Below are 19,858 nucleotides of genomic sequence, written 5' to 3'. Positions count from 1 at the left end.
CTTTTTAAATATTTTAAAAAAATGTGTCTGGTGATGGAAATGACAGGGTGTTGTGGAAATGACATTGAATTAACGTGAACGTATAAAAACAGTAGAGATATTTTTTAGAAAAAAAATTAAACTTATCACACTCATTAAACTCTATTCAAAAAGTCATTAAACATAACCACCTGTTTTTAGTGTACTGCTGAGTTTGATGTATAAAACTGATTTGTCTCACAGATGAATGCTTACAATGCATACTTAAATAAAAATAGATACAAATTAAATCAATTAATATTAAAATAATACAATTTAGAAATAAAAATAATATCATAATCCATCCATTCATACATCTTCTTCCGCTTATCTGGGGCCGGGTCATAGGGGCAGCAGTCTGAGCAGAGACGCCCAGACTTCTTCCCTCTCCCTAGACACTTCCTCCAGCTCTTCCGGGGGAATACCGATGCGTTCCCAGGCCAGCTGGGAGACATAATCCCTCAAGTGGGACGCGCCCGGAACACCTCCCCGGGAAGGCGTCTAGGAGTCATCCGGAACAGCTGCTCGAGCCACCTCAGCTGGCTCCTCTCGATGTGGAGGAGCAGCGGCTCTACTCTGAGCTCCTCCCAGCCACCCTGCAGAGAAAGCTAATTTCGGCCGCCTATATCCGTGATCATGTCCTTTCAGTCATTACCCCTGGTAAATCGAGAGCTTCGTCTTGCAGCTCAGCTCTTTCTTCACCACGACAGGCCGGTACATCGACCGTGTTACTGTAGAAGCTGCACCGATCTGTCTGTCAATCTCCCGTTCCATCCTTCCCTCACTCATGAACAAGATCCTGAGATACTTGAACTCTTCTACCTGAGGCAGGAACTCTCCACCAACCTGAAGCGGGCAAACCACCCTTTTCCGACTGAGAAGCATGGGCTCAGAAGCTGCACCGATCCGTCTGTCAATCTCCCGTTCCATCCTTCCCTCACTCATGAACAAGACCCCAAGATACTTGAACTCCTCTACTTGAGGCAGGAACTCCCCACCAACCTGAAGCGGGCAAACCACCCTTTTCCGACTGAGAACCATGGGCTCAGACTTGGAGTTGTTGATTCTCATCCCAGCCGCTTCACACTCAGCTACAAACCGTCCCAGTGCATGCTGAAGGTCCTGGTCTGATAAGGCCAACACGACAACATCATCCACAAAAAGCAGAGACGAAATCGTGTGGTCCCCAAACCGGACACCCTCAGTGCCCTGGCTGCGCCTAGAAATTCTGTCCATAAAAATTATGAACAAAACTGGTGACAAAGGGCAGCCCTGCCGGAGTCCAACATGCAACGGGAACAAGTCTGACTTACTGCTGGCAATGCGAACCAAGCTCCTGCTTGTACAGGGACCGGATAGCCCTTAGCAAAAGGCCCCGGAACCCATACTCCCAGAGCACCCTCCACAGGACGCCACGAGGGACACAGTCGAAGGCCTACTCCAAATCCACAAAGCACATGTGGATTGGTGCAAACTCCCATGCACCCTCCAGCACCCTGGAGTGGGTATAGAGCTGGTCCAGTGTTCCACGACCGGGACGAAAAACCTTACTCTTCCCCTTGTAGTTGGAACACACCCTCCGGTCTCCCTTCTTGAAAAGAGGGACCACCAACCCGGTCTGCCAGTCCAGAGGTACTGTCCCCAAACGCCACGCAATGTTGCAGAGGCGTGTCAGCCAAGACAGCCCCACAACATCCAGAGACTTCAGGTACTCAGGGCGGATCTCATCCACCCCCGGTCCCTTGCCACCGAGGAGCTTTTTCTTAACTACCTCGGTGACTTCAGCTTGGGTGATGGATGAGTCCACCTCCGAGCCCTCGGCCTCTGCTTCCTCATTGGAAGACGTGTCGGTGGGATTGAGAAGATCCTCGAAGTATTCCTTCCACCGTCCGACGATATCCCTAGTTGAGGTCAACAGCTGCAAGATTCTTTTCGTAAACACCCAATGAAATTAAACATTCAAATGCCCTGCTAGAACACAAAGGGTCATAAAAACTCCCTCCAAAGGAACAGCTTCGTATTGGCTCACGTACCTCCAGAGGGTGTGTCATCTTCACGCTTTAAAAATCACTGATCACAAGATTAGCGCTCTTGCTCTCTCTTAGCTCTCTTAGCCTCTTGCTCTCTTACTCTCTTGGTCCTTCCTGAGAAGTCCTACTGTGAAGATGATGCTGAACTAGAAGTCTCCCAAGGACCCCCAAGCTTGCGCCAGGCTGCGGCCTTTTCTTTATCACCATTGACTGTTCACAGGATGAACAGAGTAATTGGTTGTAATGTTAATGTAGCTACATCAAGTTAACCCGATTAACTGATCCAAATATTCATAATCAATTTTAACAAGTTATGATTGATTATTAATATTTCATAGAGCAAATTCGCTGCACGTGAGTACAATGCTCTCGCTCACACAGTCTGCGGGGGCGATCTCGAGGAAGCTTACTTTCATATAAGCATCTATCCTGCGCACAGGAAATATATCAGTTTTTTTCTTTCAGAGCGAAGTGTACACATTTTTTACTCTTCCATTCGGGCTCAGCCTAACTCTGCACGGGTTCAGCATGTGCATAGAGGCAGCTTTATCAGTGCTGAGACACAATGGGCTCAGAATATCTGCTTATCTGGACGACTATCTTATATGCGCTCACTCACGGGTGTGTGCGGAATGGGACACCGAGATGCTCACTTCTCGTTTCACGAATCTGGGGACCAGAATCATCTACGCCAAAAGCCAGCTGATTCCATCTCAGGAGAGAACCTGGCATACCGCGCTATGCTCTTGGAAAGAATGATAATGGCGTTTTATCAGTGCCTAGCCCAGTTTCGCTGATTTTGGGGAACCTTGGTATTGTTCAGGACCTGACTCTTTTGGGCATGATGGCTTTTTCGCTGTCTGTGGTCCCGATGGGCTTGCTAAAAATGAGAGACTTCCAGCGATGGGTAGCAGCGAGGCGTCTGGGTCCTCGTCTGCACCTCGTGCGCAGAGTGAGAATATCCGCGGAGTGCGTGACGGCTCTTCATCAGTGGAGAGACCCCCGCTTATTCCAGACCGGGGTTCTGCTCGGGGGCGTTTCTCTGAGAAAAAAGGAGTTACAACGGATGCATCCCTGACGGGCTGGGGGCTGTTTTTCAGGGCAGATCGGTAAATGGTAGCTGGATGTCCCAGCTTCGCAAACTTCACAGAAATATGTTGGAGTTAATCCCAATCATTCCTGAAACATTCTTGAAAGGGTTTCATGTTCTGGTCAGGGAAGACAACACAACAGTGGTGGCATATATTAACAGCCAAGGGGGAACGCGTTCGTTGCAACTGCACAACTTCAGCTCACTGTGCACAACGCACATACCGGGAGTCCTAAAATTTAGGAACGGATATTCTTTCAAGGGGAAACTCGTAATACGGAGAATGGGTACTCCAACCGCAGTTGGTGGATCGGATTTGGGGGATGTACAGCAGGGCTGCCGTAGATCTCTTCGCCTTGCAGGCAAACGCAAAGTGCCTGCTGTAGTGTACAGCTCGAGTGTACTGCTCGTTGAGTGTTAATTTATTGTGTCTGTCTGCATGTTTGAGCACAAACCACGCTGGAGTCGTAGATGAGAAGATCTTTTAGCTTCATTACACAGCCCCTGCGGCCGAACCAGCAAAGCCTCCAGTGAAGCCTGTGGATGAACCAGCAAAGCCTGCAGTATGTTCTGAAAACTGTCAAAAAGCTCTCCCTGATGCCCAATGTTCTGGCCCTAAGAGGGGTCCTCCAGAGCCTGTAGAGATCCCTGCATCCGAACCAGAGAAGCCTGTGGCCGAACCAGCAAAGCCTCCAGTGAAGCCTGTGGCTGAACCAGCAAAGCCTGCAGTATGTTCTGAAAACTGTCAAAAAACTCACCCTGATGCACAATGTTCTGGCCCTAAGAGGGGTCCTCCAGAGCCTGTAGTGATGCCTGCGGCCGAACCAGTGAAGCCTGCAGTATGTGCTGAAAACTGTCAACAAACTCACCCTAATGCCCAATGTTCTGGCCCCAAGAGGGGCCCTCCAGAGCCTGTAGTGATGCCTGCGGCCGAACCAGCAAAGCCTCCAGTGAAGCCTGTGGCCGAACCAGCAAAGCCTGCAGTGTGTTCTGAAAACTGTCAAAAAACTCACCCTGATGCCCAATGTCCTGGTTCTAAGGGGGGTCCTCCTGGACATAAAGAAAGTGGCCATGCATGCAGTTAACAGTGTTGATTTTTACCATTGATGTTTTCCCTGTTTAAAAAAAAAAAAAAAAGATAAACAAATTAATTTGCCTGAAGAGTTTCATTTATATAGCACATTTAATGCAACAGCTGTTGCCCAAAGTGCTTCACAATAACTAAACCCAAATAAGAGTACAGAGAAAAAAAAAAACCTTGGACAAGGTAATGATCAGACACCCATCATATGAACATGCCCAGGAAGTCTTTAAAAGATGTGCTTTTAACATGGCCTTACATTTCAATAGTGACTTTACTGGCCTTACTGAAAGAGGGAGGTCATTCCAAAGTTTGGTTCTGACATGGGAAAATTATTTGTCGCCCTTATGTTTGTATTTTGTTCTGACAACACAGATTTTTATTTTCGTATCTCAAAGATCTAGATGGATTCTAAAATTCCAGCATATTAGAAAGATAAGTGGCAAACTTGTGTAACACCTTAAAAACAATCTTAAGGCCTGTTCACACCGGGACGAATTTCGCGCGATATTCGCCGACGGTTAACGCCTCGTGACAAAACAAAGGGCGCCAATGTGAGTGTGCACACGGACACGAAAAACGCCACGCGTAAAAGCGTCATTTAAAAAAAAAAACGCCTCAGGTTCGTTTTTTTAGTTTGACGCGTTGCGTCAAAAACTATCCGACCAATGAGATTGGCGCTTTTGCTCACGTGTCTGGTGCTTCTGAAGTTACAGTAAAACACAACTTGGGGGCGCTCAAACACAAAACGGTCTTGCCGAGCACACATACGTAACGGCGAAGAAGATATACGCCAAGTAGCATCTACACTGCCGGAAAGAAATAAGACGAGGAAGATGCAAGGCAAGATGAATGTAGAGCTGCTGGTCTCGTTGGTGTCGGAGCATTAAGAACTATATGACAAACACGACAGCGACTACAAAAATCTTTATAAAAGAGAATGTTATGGAGTGGTATTGCAGAGCAAATGGGCGCCATCTAATGTCAGGGAATGAATTTGCATGTTCACTCGGCTCATCGTCAGTGAAAATCGCTTGTGTGTGAACACAAAAAACGCGTTGAAAAACGCTGCCGAATAACGCGCGCCGATATTCGTCCCGGTGTGTACGAGCCTTTATAGATAATTCTATCGAACCAGCAACCATTTTAAAAACGGAGTAATTGACTCAAATTTCTTGGCTGATTTGAGCGTTCTCGCCAGCATTCTGTTTTTTTTTTTTTAAGATGTGCCAATGCTTTGTTAATTCCAAAGTAAAGAGTTTCAGTCGTGAGTACAATGCTCTTGCTCACAGTCTGCGGTGGCGATCTCAAGGAAGCTTACTTTCATATAAGCATCTATACTGCGCACAGGAAATATATCAGTTTTTCCTTTCAGAGCGAAGTGTACACATTTTTTACTCTTCCATTCGGGCTCAGCCTAACTCTGCACGGGTTCAGCTTGTGCATAGAGGCAGCTTTATCAGTGCTGAGACACAATGGGCTCAGAATATCTGCTTATCTGGACGCCTATCTTATATGCGCTCACTCACGGGAGTGTGCGGAATGGGACAACGAGATGCTCACTTCTCATTTCACAAATCTGGGGTCCAGAATCATCTACGCCAAAAGCCAGCTGATTCCATCTCAGGAGAGACCGCGGCATACCGCGCTATGCTCTTGGAAAGAATGATAATGGCGTTTTGTCAGTGCCTAGCCCAGTTTCGCAGGGGAACCTTGGTATTGTTCAGGACCTGACTCTTTTGGGCATGATGGCTTTTTCGCTGTCTGTGGTCCCGATGGGCAGAGCCGGACAGTAACGGAGTACATTTACTTGAGTACAGTACTTAAGTACAATTTTGAGGGATCTGTACTTTACTCGAGTATCATTTTTGGGGAGTACTCATGACTTTACTCAAGTACATTTGAGAGGCAAATATTGTACTCTTTACTCCAATACATTTCTATCCATAACCGTGAGTACCCGAGTAAAAAAAAAAAAGAAAAATCTCGGACACCCTCAATTTGTTGTTTCCCTCTCAAACGTGATTGGATTGTGCAGGCACACTGATTGGGACAGCCTATCAGCAATCACTTTCAGCTTTCCGCCAAAGTCAACTCCATGGTCAGATTTTATATTACACATTAATGTAAGCCAAGCATTTGGTTTGATGTTCTTGAGTATGTGGTGTGTTTAACACAGATGTGGCAGTGGTGTAGCCACGAGGGATTTCTGATTTCTTAAAAAAAAAACTTTAGGAGGCAAAATATATTTTTACTGATTATGTGAATTACACTGCGAAAACCAAAGTAGGCTACTACCCAGCGAATAAAGAAGGGTTGGCGCTCAGTCTCCACAGTACATAAAATATTAATTTTGTTTTATTTTATTTTTCGGGTTTGCATTTATGAGGAAAAAACAATGTTATGGATGTGTTCTCCGTTACGGACGTGAGCGCTCTGAAAGCGGCATAAAAAATGCTTTAAAGGGTCACTTCACCCATTTGCATTAAGGTTTGTATTGTTAGAAACCCAGTCATATATTATAATGATGGTGGAATTTTGCTTGTTTTTTTTCTGAGATGGGAGAAAAAAGGAATTAAGTGTTTTACTTCCGTCCTATCGTGACGTAAATATCGTCATTTTGCGTCACGATAGGACGGAAGATAAATTTCATTGCATATTAAGAAAACTACAGCCTTTAGCTCATTATTATTCAAGGGCGTGGGACCCACTCACCCCACCGGCCTATTACAGATCACTGGGTGGGACTAAACCTGAAGAAACTAAACTATTAATCCGCCATCTTGCTTGGAAGACAGCAAGCTAAGCTAACAAGCGCTCAAGGAGTTAGATTTACCATAATGCCTGAATTTACGACACACGATATGGAAGACGAGGATTTTGAAAATCTTTTGCTCGAAACTGATGTTCGTGGCTATTTATACGAGCCACAATATAGTGAAGAGCAGCTGAGGCTGATGGAGGAACAAGAGGCGGCGGCGGCTGCGGCAGCGGCCGCCACAGGAGACCAGCCCGGCGCAGACGAGAAGCCCGGGCTTGCTCGCGCTGTAGCGAATTGGTGGTGCTCGTGCTGTAACTGTGCGCCTATGGACACCGAGCTAGAGTCTGTCTGCTGCAAAGAATCTCTAAAATGCCAATTCATTCTAGAAGAAATGTCAGAGGCAGACACGGACATGGAGTTTTGTGCACACGGACGTTTGTGTTGTGATGTGAACCATCCTAGTGTCGCACCCCATATGCAGATTCCAGGTATCATGCAATAATTCACCATATAGAAAGAAATACAAACGAGGAGTAGCTGCTAATTCGCTAATGAGTTTGCCAATGTAACGGGGTTCGTTGTTGTGGGAAGAATGAGACGGGAATCGGCGAACATTTAAACATTTTAATAGTAAAATAAACAAATACAAAACAAAAGTATAAGCCAGCAGCCCCGCACTGCTGGCCACACACAACAGAAACAAAACACACCATAAAATCAGGCCTGTTCCTCTCTCGATCTGCCCTGTCGCTCCTCGTTTTATGCGTCCGCTCCTCGGTGAGAGACGCGAGAGAGACCAGTGCGTCTCACAGGTGTCGTTCATTATCACTCACGCCACCGGCCTCGCGCCGCTCTCACGTCCCTCGTCCTGCTCGCCACAGCCAACTAACTATACATTTTGTGTGAAATGAATTTCTAACTCTGTTGGCAGCTAACGTTAGCCCCGTAGAGTAGACGGAAAAGTGATTTCTCTGATGTTTGCGACTTTGCGCTGTTCTAGATTAGTGGGAGTGGCTTGCGGAGCTGTGCAACGTGGTGCATTCTGGGAGTTGTGGTCTTACACACAAATGCGCCCTAAAGTTATTTTCTGTCTTTTCTCGGTCAAGAGGGGACCAAATTCAAAATTTCTTTTACATTTCGACTACATATATGACTCACTTTCAATAAAGATTAATGTTGAAATGGGTGAAGTGCTCCTTTAAAACGTTCACAGAGACATCAAACAGAAAACACAAAACCTTTCTTTAACCTGAATTTTGTTTTGCATTAATTGTATCTTAATTTTAATCAATGTTTCATCAACCAATTGCCTGGGTTTAATAAATAAGAAGTAAATAGCAGACGATAGATAAGAAACGGAGGCGCCGGCCTGTGAACTGGATCTCGTCTCATAAATGAACCGAAACTCAGTGTATAAGGTAGCCTACTTGCCTCTCACAGACATGTCTACTTTTAAACAGAAAAATTCAAAACGAAAGAAAACAGACTACAGACTGCTCTCTGCTCATGTAATCCGTATGAAATGTGCATTTCTCTCTGGCGCGTTCACTACTGAAGATCGCGAGTCAGCATCGTCAACTTCATCTAGCCGACACTGACAAAGAAAACACCTGTTTATTTAACAAGTATTTATTAATAAACAATTAAAATATCTCCTTGCTATATTTTACATATTCATAATCATTCCTTTTGCCGGTTCTTTATGACAGCTTTTAGGTGCTTTATTGGCAGCGCCACCCTTACATGTGGTGTGTGTGTGTGTTGTCCCCGCATTTAAAATGGGACCCCCCAAAAAATTAATTAAATTAAATAAAGCAACATGGTAAAAAGATGAAAATGACTTGATTTTACTTTCAATTCCTTTTACATTCTCCAAGGTATTAACATTAACATTTTTCATAACTCCATGTAGGACGTTTCTGTGCATAAATGTAAGCACTGTGGCAGTAGATTAGTATGCAATATTTAGAAAATTTACTCTTGTACTCTTGATACTCAAGTACTTTTAAAAACAAGTACTTTAGTACTTTTACTTAAGTAGACATCTGAATGTAGTACTTTTACTTGTACTTGAGTAAAATTTAGCAAGGGGTATCTGTACTTTTACTCAAGTAACAAAGCTCTGTACTCTGTCCGCCTCTGCCGATGGGCTTGCTAACAATGAGAGACTTCCAGCGATGGGTAGCAGCGAGGCGTCTGTGTCCTCGTCTGCACCTCGTGCGCAGAGTGAGAATATCAAAATAGCTGTATTCCCTAATTGCTTTAAATTACTTGGATCCGCATCGCAAGTCAATCAGCAATTGACAAATTCGATTTCAAATTCTAGACATGCCCCTGTGTCTGTGTTTGCGGTGTCTCTTCATATTCTACACAGATTTTTGCCAGTAGAGATCCACTTTCCTGTAGAGTTTAGGTGTAAGAGGTTATTCATAACTACAACTTCTAGACTTGGAATTTTCGGAGAGCTCCGACTTGTACCACATGATCGCTGTACCACCTGACCCTTGTCGTTGATAGTGTTGCCATAGAAACACTCAATCATCTTCTAATTATGTCATCTGGCGTGAACGCAGCTCCACTCCTCCAAACCTAATCAAACACACCTGAACAAGCTAATCAAGGTCTTCAAGATTAGGCTAGAAAGCTACACGCAGGTGAGTTTCATCAGGGTTGCAGTTACCCAGACTTCCTTGGATCTATAAATCTTTAGACAGCAATTTATTTTAAGGGATTCAGCAGCGCATCTTTTCAGTGTAGTTTTGTGTGCCTCACTGTCCCCCCTGGCTGACTAATTCAGTGCATCTTCTAGCAGAGTTGATTGTTGTGAGATCGCAGGTCGAGAGGATGACATCTCGAGTGTACTGCTCGTTGAGTGTTGTTTTATTGTGTCTGTCTGCATGTTTGAGCACAAACCATGCTGGAGTCGTAGGTGAGAAGATATTTTAGCTTCATTACACAGCCCGAATAAATGCATAAATAAGTTCCTTACAAAATATGATGTACAGTACAATTAGTTGTAAAAGTAAAGTTATGAACAAATTAACTGGATATCTTCTATCTGCATTGTGCTTCTATAACACACCTCACTAATAGTGGGGTAGGTTGTAACGGCACTCTGTCTTGAAACTAATCGCAATTTAGTTATAAATGGTATTTCTACTTGATTTGAAGCAGATAAATACACAAATATTTTTGAGACACACATTGCAAAACACCTGACTTAAAAATACAGAAAATATTACAACAACACTCCTGTAGTGTCTGGTAAAGCTGACGGTCGGGCCGTGGAGGATGTACTTGTGATCGAGACTGCTCTGGAGGACAATGTTAACTAAATGTGAAGCTATAAAGTAAAAAGACTGAACTAGTATTTTCTTTTAAAACCTATTCTGATATTTGACCACTTTTTTTCATATCACTGAATGCTGAAAGCCTCATTTACTGTATGTTTCTGTTATGTGTCTGTATCACAGCAAAGCCGGGACAGTGTCCAAGCACAAAATCTGGTGGAGGAAAGTGCTGAGTTGTGTTCCTATGACCGTGATTGTCCCAACAATGAGAAATGTTGCAGCAATGGATGTGGACGTCAGTGTATTGATCCATATACAGGTATTTATGTACTATTAGTGTTTGAGTCGGCTTTCTCGTTATATCAGTTGGTCTTATTTTATCGTTATGTGTCAAAAGTATTGAGCCGATAGCACCGTTTCAAGCAAAGGATTGCTTTACAAATTTAATAGATGAATAATACTTAAAATAAAATTCTTTCTGTAAGTAAAACTTACTGTTCATGCTTTGTGTGTTATGTGCTGTACATCTAAGACCTAAATGTTACTAAACGGACTGACTAAAGCTGACTATCTGAATCTCTGCAGTGAAGTCGGCAGCTGAACCGGCAAAGCCTGCAGTTTGTGCTGAAAACTGTCAAAAAACTCACCCTGATGCCCAATGTTTTGGCCCTAAGGGGGGTCCTCCAGAGCCTGTAGTGATGCCTGCGGCCGAACCAGTGAAGCCTGCAGTATGTGCTGAAAACTGTCAAAAAACTCACCCTAATGCCCAATGTTCTGGCCCCAAGAGGGGCCCTCCAGAGCCTGTAGTGATGCCTGTGGCCGAACCACCAAAGCCTCCAGTGAAGCCTGTGGCCGAACCAGCAAAGCCTCCAGTGAAGCCTGTGGCCGAACCAGCAAAGCCTCCAGTGAAGCCTGTGGCCGAACCAGCAAAGCCTCCAGTGAAGCCTGTGGCCGAACCAGCAAAGCCTCCAGTGAAGCCTGTGGCCGAACCAGCAAAGCCTCCAGTGAAGCCTGTGGCCGAACCAGCAAAGCCTGCAGTATGTGCTGAAAACTGTAAAAAAAACTCACCCTGATGCCCAATGTCCTGGTTTTAAGGGGGGTCCTCCTGGACATAAAGAAAGTGGCCATGCATGCAGTTAACAGTGTTGATTTTTACCAGTGATGTTTTCCCTGTTTAACAAATAAAAATAAAAAAGATAAACAAATTAATTTGCCTGAAGAGTTTCATTTATATAGCACATTTAATGCAACAGCTGTTGCCCAAAGTGCTTCACAATAACTAAACCCAAATAAGATTACAGAGAAAAAAAAAGACAAGGTAATGATCAAACACCCATCATATGAAGATGCCCAGGAAGTCTTTAAAAGATGTGCTTTTAACATGGCCTTACATTTCAATAGTCACTTTACTGACCTTACATAAATAGGGAGGTCATTCCAAAGTTTGGTTCTGACATGGGGAAAATTATTTGTCGCCCTTATGTTTGTATTTTGTTTTGACAACACAGAAGACTTTTCTTTACGGATCTCAAAGATCTAGATGGATTCTACAGTTTCCAGCATACTAGAAAGATAAGTGGCAAAATTGTGTAACACCTTAAAAACAATCTTATAGATAATTCTATCAAACCAGCAGCTATTTTAAAAACTGAGTAATTGACTCAAATTTCTTGGCTGATTTGAGAATTCTCGCCACATCTTATTTTTTTAAGATGTGCCAATGCTTTGTTAATTCCAAAGTAAATAGTTACAGTCGTGTGTAGCGTCTGGAGTGGACCAATCAAACACACAAATTATTCATATGTAATGAATCCAGCAAACTCACTCTCCCATCAAAGGTCTGTGGAACTTCACCCCAAAACTAACATCACAAATGAAGTCTACCCACTGGCAGAACCTGGTGTCCTGTTACAGGACACATTAATACTGATACGTTTTACAACCCCAAAGGAATTTTCAGAGTTGTGACTCTCACTTAATTCTTGAGAAGGAGAAATTAACCCTGTTAATCCTATATATTCTATATATATCCACTTGAGAAATGCATAAACATGTATCTAATTTTCTCGTCTCATGATTTTCCTTTATGTTGTTTGGTTAATGTTTCAGACTTTGCATACTATGGTTAACCAAAATCATATGTGTGGCATGTTTGGTCTCTATAAACTCCAATCTTCGTCCCCCATTTGTTAATTTACATTACGTTTTGCTAACTTTATACCGCATTAGAATTATACGAATTTTGAAGATTATTTTCTTAAAAACCCAATGAAATTAAACATTCAAATGCCCTGCTAGAACACAATGGGTCGTAAAAACTCCCTCCAAAGGGAACACTTCTTATTGGCTCACACACCTCCAGAGGGTCTGACATCTTCACGCTTTAAAAATCACTGATCACAAGATTAGCTGCTCTTGCTCTTAGCACTCTTAGCTTGCTTAACCTCTTGCTCTCTTACTCTCTTGGCTTGGTCCTTCCTGAGAAGTCCTAATGTGAAGATGATGCTGAACTAGAAGTCTCCCAAGGACCCCCAAGCTTGCGCCAGGCTGCGGCCTTGTTTTTCCATTCACCAAAGATCCTCAGACTCCCACTGGTTCTCTCTCATCAAGACCACATCAGCAAAGATCAACTGGAGCCTCAACAAATTGCATCAGGACAGTTTCATTCAAATGGACGAGACGTGCAAGTATCAAACTTAGTCTCATTATTTGATACATTAAGTATCCTTACCCCTTTTAAGAAGGGCATGCTAGAACTAAACTGGTGGTTTGCTCAGGCTGTTGATCTGCTGAACATCAAACAACGCTATAACTTCTTGCTTTCCTGTATTCTGCTTCAGCTCTCTTTCCCTTAGTAAACTTAATGTAACTAGACTAAGTTTAAATGTTTAGTCTAGTTAATAAAGTCTTGTTCATATCACACGTAAAGTTGTCCGTGTCTCAAGGTCATATCTGGAGTCACTAATCATAGATTTCTGGCTACAGGCTCTGAATAGTACTCTACAGTAAGAAAGACATTGCCCATGCCCTGGAAATGTAAATATCTTAGAATTAATAACCAATATTGAGTGTTCACACGTTGAACCGAGTAATTGGTTGTCATGTTAATGTAGCTACATCAAGTTAACCCGATTAACTGATCCAAATATTCATAATCAATTTTAACAAGTTTTATTAACAAGCTAATTTGCTACACAAAGAAAAATTTGATCAGAAAAATGGTTGGAGATTATGACATCTGGTTCCAAGCCTCTCACTTTAAGCTACACCAGCCAGCCTCAACAACCCCACACAGCATGAAATGAAGTGAGGGATCAAGGGCGTGTACTAGTAACGGACCTCCCTCACCAATGAGGGAAAGCCCATTGCAACGGATCACAAAGAGTCACCCTGGTGAAGATAGAAGGTGTGTTCGACTTCATGCAGCTCTGCGCATACCGATCGGCGGCTGACCTGAAGCTGTGCATGCCGGTAAGAAATTTTGTCCGACTTGATGCAGCGCCGACGCCACATGACTGTGACGTACGCCATCAAAGTACCGCGAGAGTGTTTCGAGAGTAGCCGGAGGACTCAGCCAGCGCAGCTTCTCAAGAGCGGCTGCACAAGCTCTAATGACGACACAACTGTTCCACGATTGTCCGGATTCACCTCATGACAACGATCACGTGCGTTTCGTGTTTATTCTCACACCTTTAGTTCCACTAAAGCTCACAAATCAGTTTTTTATAACAGTAAACAGTCTTTTCATGTAAGCCGCGATGTTATATTGTGTCATGTTTATCAAAATAAAACTGATTAAAAAACTTTGACTCCACTTCATTGATATAGGCTTATTTTGAACTTTATTCTTGTTCAAACAGATGCTGTATGAAGCAGTAAAGTATTGAATGAAAATGTGTCTGAAATATGTTTATTTGGCAAATATAGCACTTATTTCACTTCAGCTGTGGTAAAGTATGCAAACACCACGTGAGCGGTCACTACGGGAACCAGAAATTGTCCGACTTCACGTCTCCGTTTGCAGCTCCTCCCCGCGGCAACTCTCGCCAATCGGTTACATCCAGCCGCAGCCGATGTTGAACACACCTAGAATGTCCATGGGGCGAACGAGATGATCAACACACCTGGTAGAAGATGTGAACTAACTAATGGTTTAAGTTTAGCAGGAATCTGCATTATAGGTCTATATACAAGGACAGGGAATACAGGACTGGGCAAAGCAATTAAAAAGGATTGCAACTTGAAACCACTGATTTGGAAAAGGAAAATTCCACATACAAACCTTCTGGCATTTTTCAACAGACCCTACCAGATTTATTTGTTAAATCCAATCTGACTTAGTCGCTATTGAGTCCATGTGCTGTCCTAACAATGATTTGAACTGATCACTTGATTTCTCAGTGGTTGGGGATTAACATAGCATTCCTTTGTGATTTTTCCTGACACAGGATAAACCACCTTAACATGAACTGTAAAAGCAGTTCACTCTCCCTGTTTGTGCAGAGAATAAATCTTCCTTACTATACAGAGAATGACTCTCTGGCATTGCAGGGGACAACGTTAACACAACCTTCCCTGATTAGACAGGATAAATCAACTTCCTTGACTATACGAAGGATGAAACACTTCTGTCGACACAGGATAACCACATGTACTCCACAGAAATTTATTTTTGTACCAAAAACTCCAATAGATCAAAAACATTTCATTAAATATAAGATTTATTTGGTGATAAACAGGGAACATTCTATACGAATAAAGCACTGAATTGATCTGTAAAAGAACTTCAGCATGAGTTCCGCAAAAAGCAATGTCACGATTTACATTTGCCATCATGGTGATCGTGACCGTCATGGTGACCGTGACTGTCGTGGTGATCGTGACCGTCGTGGCGATCGTGACCGTGGCGGCCATCGTGACCGTGGCGGCCGTGACCATCGTGGCGACCGTGGCAGCCATTGTGACCGTGGCGGCCATCATGACGATCGTGACCGCCGTGGCCATGACCAAGGTGTCCGGCACACTCAGGGTGCCTTGGCAGTTCGGCTGCAGGATTTGGAGGCTCGGGCGCAGGCTTCACTGCAGGCTTTGGCGGCTCGGCCGCAGGCTTCACTGCAGGCTTTGGCGGCTCGGCCGCAGGCTTCACTGCAGGCTTTGGCGGCTCGGCCGCAGGCTTCACTGCAGGCTTTGGCGGCTCGGCCGCAGGCTTCACTGCAGGCTTTGGCGGCTCGGCCGCAGGCTTCACTGCAGGCTTTGGCGGCTCGGCCGCAGGCTTCACTGCAGGCTTTGGCGGCTCGGCCGCAGGCTTCACTGCAGGCTTTGGCGGCTCGGCCGCAGGCTTCACTGCAGGGATATAGATAGTCATCTTTAGTCGGTCCTTTCAGTGGCATTCGGCACAAAACTCAAATCATGAATAGCGAGTGTTTCAGAGTGAATTGTATTTTAAATATTCATCATTCATTTTGTAAAGCTATTCTGTGAAACTGTGCTACGTGTGCTAAATTGCAGTTATTTTTGTCATTGAGTAGGATGACGAGAACAGAATTATAAAAGACACACTGGGGTGGGGAGCTGACCCAAACACTCCATAAACAAGTATAATACAACTACCTGTATATGGAGCCATACACTGACGTCCACATCCATTGCTGCAACATTTCTCATTGTCCGGACAGTCACTGTCATAGTAACACAACTTGGCACAATTTCCTCCTCCAGTTTTGGAGCTTGGACACTCTCCTGGCTTTGCTGTTATGAAGACACGACAGAACACATCACTGAATGCTGAAGGTCTCATTTACAGTTTGAATATAAATATTATATAGCTCAGTCTTTCTACTTCAAAGTTTCATATTTAGTTCAATGCATTACTTGCAGCTTCTTTGCAATTATTTGTGAAGTTCACTAGCAACGTCTGAGTAAAAACTTTCAGTGTTTCTTTTGGGAGACCTCTAGCATCCATCATTAATTGAAACTCACTGAAAACAGGTGGCACACATGCAGGCCCACAGGGAAATTGACAGCATTTATGTCCTCCAGAGCAGTCTCTATCAGAAGTACATCCTCGACTGGATGGCACGACTGTCAGCATCACCGGACACTGACCGGACTCTACAGAAGAGTATTCAAGAGGATTGTTAAAAGGGACCAGGGAGTGTTGTAATGGTTTCAGTATTTATAAGTCAGGGGTTTTGAAATATAGGTCTCAAACTTGAAAATATGCATATCTGCTTACAATCAAGAATAAATTCCATTTAATCACTAAACTGTCAATCAGTTTTAAAGACAAAGTGCTGTTACAACCTACCCCACTACTGGTAAGGTGTGTAATATAAGCACAATGCAGATAGAAGACATGGACAGTTAATGTGTTTCATAAATTTACTATTGCAACTAAATGTACTGTAGCTACATGTTCAAAAGAAGTCATTTTGTAAGGCACTTATTTATGCATTTCTTCAAACTGTGTAATGAAGCTAAAAGACCTTCTCACCTGCGACTTGTGTTGTGCACAAACATGCAGACAGGCACAATAAAACGACACTCAACGAGCAGTACACTCGAGCTGTCATCCTCTCGACCTGTGATGTCACAATGAGCTCTGCTGGAAAACGCGCTGAATTAGTCAGTCAGGAAGGACAGGGAGGAACACAAAACTACAATGCAAACATGTGCTGCTGAATCCCGCAACATAAATCGCTGTATAAAAGTTTTCTGAAAACGCGTTTTTAACGATCCAAGGAGGTCTGGGTAACTCCAACCCTGATCAAACTCACCTGCCTGTAGCTTTCTAGTAGCCTTATCTTGAAGACCTTGATTAGCTTGTTCAGGTGTGTTTGATTAGGTTTGGAGGAGCAGAGCACTTTGTTCACGCCAGATGTCGTAATAACCGTAATTAGTATTAGGCTATGATTAATACCTTGTCCAAATACCCACACTTGCGGTCTTTGCACTTGACCACTTGTCTACTGACGTCTACTTGGCGCAAGTGTTCAAGTAGGCGTGAAGACTACAAGTGTAGAACTTTTGATTACTCGATTGGACACACTTATAGTCTTGCAAAAAATGCAAGTGTTTACAGAGCTTTTATTTATTATATTTTCAATGCTTTGCATTTTTTTTAAAAACGTACACATGTCTGTTCAGTAGTCGGACGTTTCTTCAACTAGGGGCACTTTTAGCTTTGTGAAGTTGAATAAAAAAAAACTTGTTCAAAAGTCACGTAGGCCTAACACAGTCTCATAAGATTAAATAATTTTTCTAGTTTTAAGGTCTGTAAAATGACAAACTTAGATTACAAGAGAAATTATAATTTTTTTCCGATCTGCCATGAACAAATGTCATTTCCACCACATCTCAATATACAGCTGTTATGTAAAAATAGAATAACTTATGCCACTCAAGAATTGTCAAAGATCATTTTTGTAACTAGTTTTCCACTATGTACATTTGTCAATGAGATAAATTAAATGCCATAAGGACCAAATTCTGAACTGTACACTTGTCACACTCTAAAATGTAATATTGGTTTGGGCATAAGCTTATTAGAAAATACTTGAAAATATAGAACTTGAATTTCTATATTAAGTAGAGCATGATCTCATAAATTGTGGATACATTTTTAATGTGTGATGAGAACTTTTTAAATATTTTTAAAAAATGTGTGTTGATGGAAATGACAGGGTGTTGTGGAAATGACATTGAATTAACGTGAACGTATAAAAACAGAAGAGATATTTATTAGGAAAAAAATTTAACTTATCACACTCCTTAAACTCTATTCACAAAGTCATTAAACATAACCACCTGTTCTTAGTGTACTGCTGAGTTTGATGTATAAAACTGATCTGTCTCACAGATGAATGGTTACAATGCATACTTAAATAAAATGCATACATAATCCATCCATTCATACATCTTCTTATTAAGTTCTCAGATCCCGTCAAACGGACTGCTGGTCCTTGTCATAGAAGAAGAAAACGTGGCATTTCTCTGTCTTCTTCTTCCCCCTCTCTTGTTGAAATCCGAAAGCGTTGCCGTCGCCATTCTCCCCTTGGTGTTTCCGGCCGTGAGAGTGCCTTTCTCATGAAACATTATCCGGGAGAAAAATCGGCTTCTATACATGCTTCCTCGTCAAACACCCCGATGATGACTGATGACGTCATACACCTGGATTTCCCTTCAATATTACCAAACCCGATGGCAATCATCTCTGGGGAGACACTGCCCTCTGGCCTTCTGGAGACAAAACCCCCTGGTACTTTTACTCTTTCTGCCAATCTTGCTGTTTTTTTATATAAGGACACTTTTTCTCCACAACTTCTCTTGCTTGGGGACTCAATAGTTAAGGAAATTAGACTCCCAGAAGCCATCACATACTCGCTCAGTGATGGAAAGGTCAGTGATTTTGTCCTTCTTTTACCTAAACTTCTTAATCTTCACCCTTCTGTAAAATCAGTTATTGTACATGCTGGAGCAAATGATGTAATGGACAGGCAGTCAGCAAAACTGTACCAAGACTTTGAGAACCTCTGTATTAAAGCTGATTCCCTTGGTAAACAACTCATCAAATCAGGTCCCATTCCATTGCCCTCTAGGGGATGTGAGTTTTTTAGCCGCCTTTTTGGATTGCACATATGGTTAAAAAAAATTTGTATTGCTGCTGGTTTTAATTTCGTTGGGAATTTTGATTATTTTTGGACTAGATATGATCTGTTTGGAAGCGATGGCCTTCATCCAAATAGAGAAGGAGTCAAAAAATTTACTTTTATCCTTCTAAATTATATAGCCTTTGGTATACATTGACAGTTTTTCCAGCAAGACACTATTTCTATGCCCTCAGATATTTCTCAATCTACAAGTTCTGAAGGTCCTGCTGGAAATGAATATTCCTTCTCTCTCTGTCCATCCATTCAGTTTGTGTCATCTTGTGCTAGTGTCCCAAACAGCCCTATCCCAGTAATAATAAGTGATAGAAGGAATCGATTACATCCAGCCCATGGGGTAAATCCGGCAAATCTTCAAAGAGTAACTATACAAACTCAGATTTCTAAACCAGATCATATCAAGATAGTTAAATTTGCTCTTTTAAATATCAGATCCTTACTTAATAAGTCCTTTTTAATAAATGATCTCATTTGTGCATATAACCTTGATTTCCTATTTCTAACTGAAACCTGGTTAGACTTGGCAAATAATGTGCCTACCCTCATTGAATCAGCCCCTCCTAATTATAATTTTATGAGTGCCATTTGTTCTAACAAAAAAGGAGGTGGAATAGCCACAATTTTTAATTCATCTTTTGAATGCAAACAGTTATCCTCTGGCGAGTTTGTTTCTTTTGAGTATTTGAGCGGAATTATTAAGGGTTCCCCTCAAATTCTACTACTGGTCATCTACAGACCACCTAAGCACTCTCCTAGAGTTTTTCTTGATGAACTGGGTGAACTATTGTCTTTTATTTGTTTAGATTTTGACTGTGTTTTAATTACTGGGGATTTCAATTTGCATGTTGATAATCCAGATAACAACTATGCTAGTGAACTACTTTCACTGTTTAATACATTCAACTTAACTCAACATGTACAG

At 42.6% G+C, this 19,858-nt stretch overlaps 2 protein-coding genes across 3 annotated transcripts; one reads left to right on the top strand and one right to left on the bottom strand.

Annotated features, from left to right (window-relative positions):
* The first annotated feature begins 9,571 nt into the window (after nucleotides 1–9,571).
* On the top strand, nucleotides 9,572–11,385 carry LOC130085792 (transcriptional regulatory protein AlgP-like). 2 transcript variants are annotated; one of them, XR_008807179.1, is made up of 2 exons: nucleotides 9,572–9,909; nucleotides 11,264–11,385. XR_008807179.1 is itself a non-coding variant. In XM_056251750.1 (2 exons), exons 1-2 carry the CDS (start codon nucleotides 9,825–9,827, stop codon nucleotides 11,341–11,343), a joined length of 573 nt encoding a protein of 190 aa, XP_056107725.1. In that variant the 5' UTR covers nucleotides 9,704–9,824; the 3' UTR covers nucleotides 11,344–11,385. The 2 variants fall into 2 exon arrangements, 1 of the variants encoding a protein (XP_056107725.1); XM_056251750.1 differs by having other exon boundaries at nucleotides 9,704–9,909; nucleotides 10,856–11,385.
* A 3,698-nt stretch (nucleotides 11,386–15,083) lies between these two features.
* Nucleotides 15,084–17,015, bottom strand: LOC130084965 (transcriptional regulatory protein AlgP-like). Its single transcript, XM_056250512.1, has 3 exons — nucleotides 16,764–17,015; nucleotides 15,881–16,018; nucleotides 15,084–15,613 (listed from the first exon to the last, which is right to left on the bottom strand). The coding sequence occupies exons 1-3, from the start codon at nucleotides 16,840–16,842 to the stop codon at nucleotides 15,084–15,086; spliced, it is 747 nt and encodes a 248-aa protein (XP_056106487.1). The 5' UTR covers nucleotides 16,843–17,015.
* Nucleotides 17,016–19,858: the final 2,843 nt, after the last annotated feature.

Source organism: Rhinichthys klamathensis, unplaced genomic scaffold (assembly GCF_029890125.1).
Source record: "Rhinichthys klamathensis goyatoka isolate OS25496 unplaced genomic scaffold, OSU_Roscu_1.1 h1tg000004l_1, whole genome shotgun sequence".
Classification (NCBI taxonomy): Eukaryota; Metazoa; Chordata; class Actinopteri; order Cypriniformes; family Leuciscidae; genus Rhinichthys; species Rhinichthys klamathensis.
The sequence above is the reverse complement of the archived record's forward strand: the minus strand, read 5'-3'. Positions and strand labels throughout refer to the sequence as shown.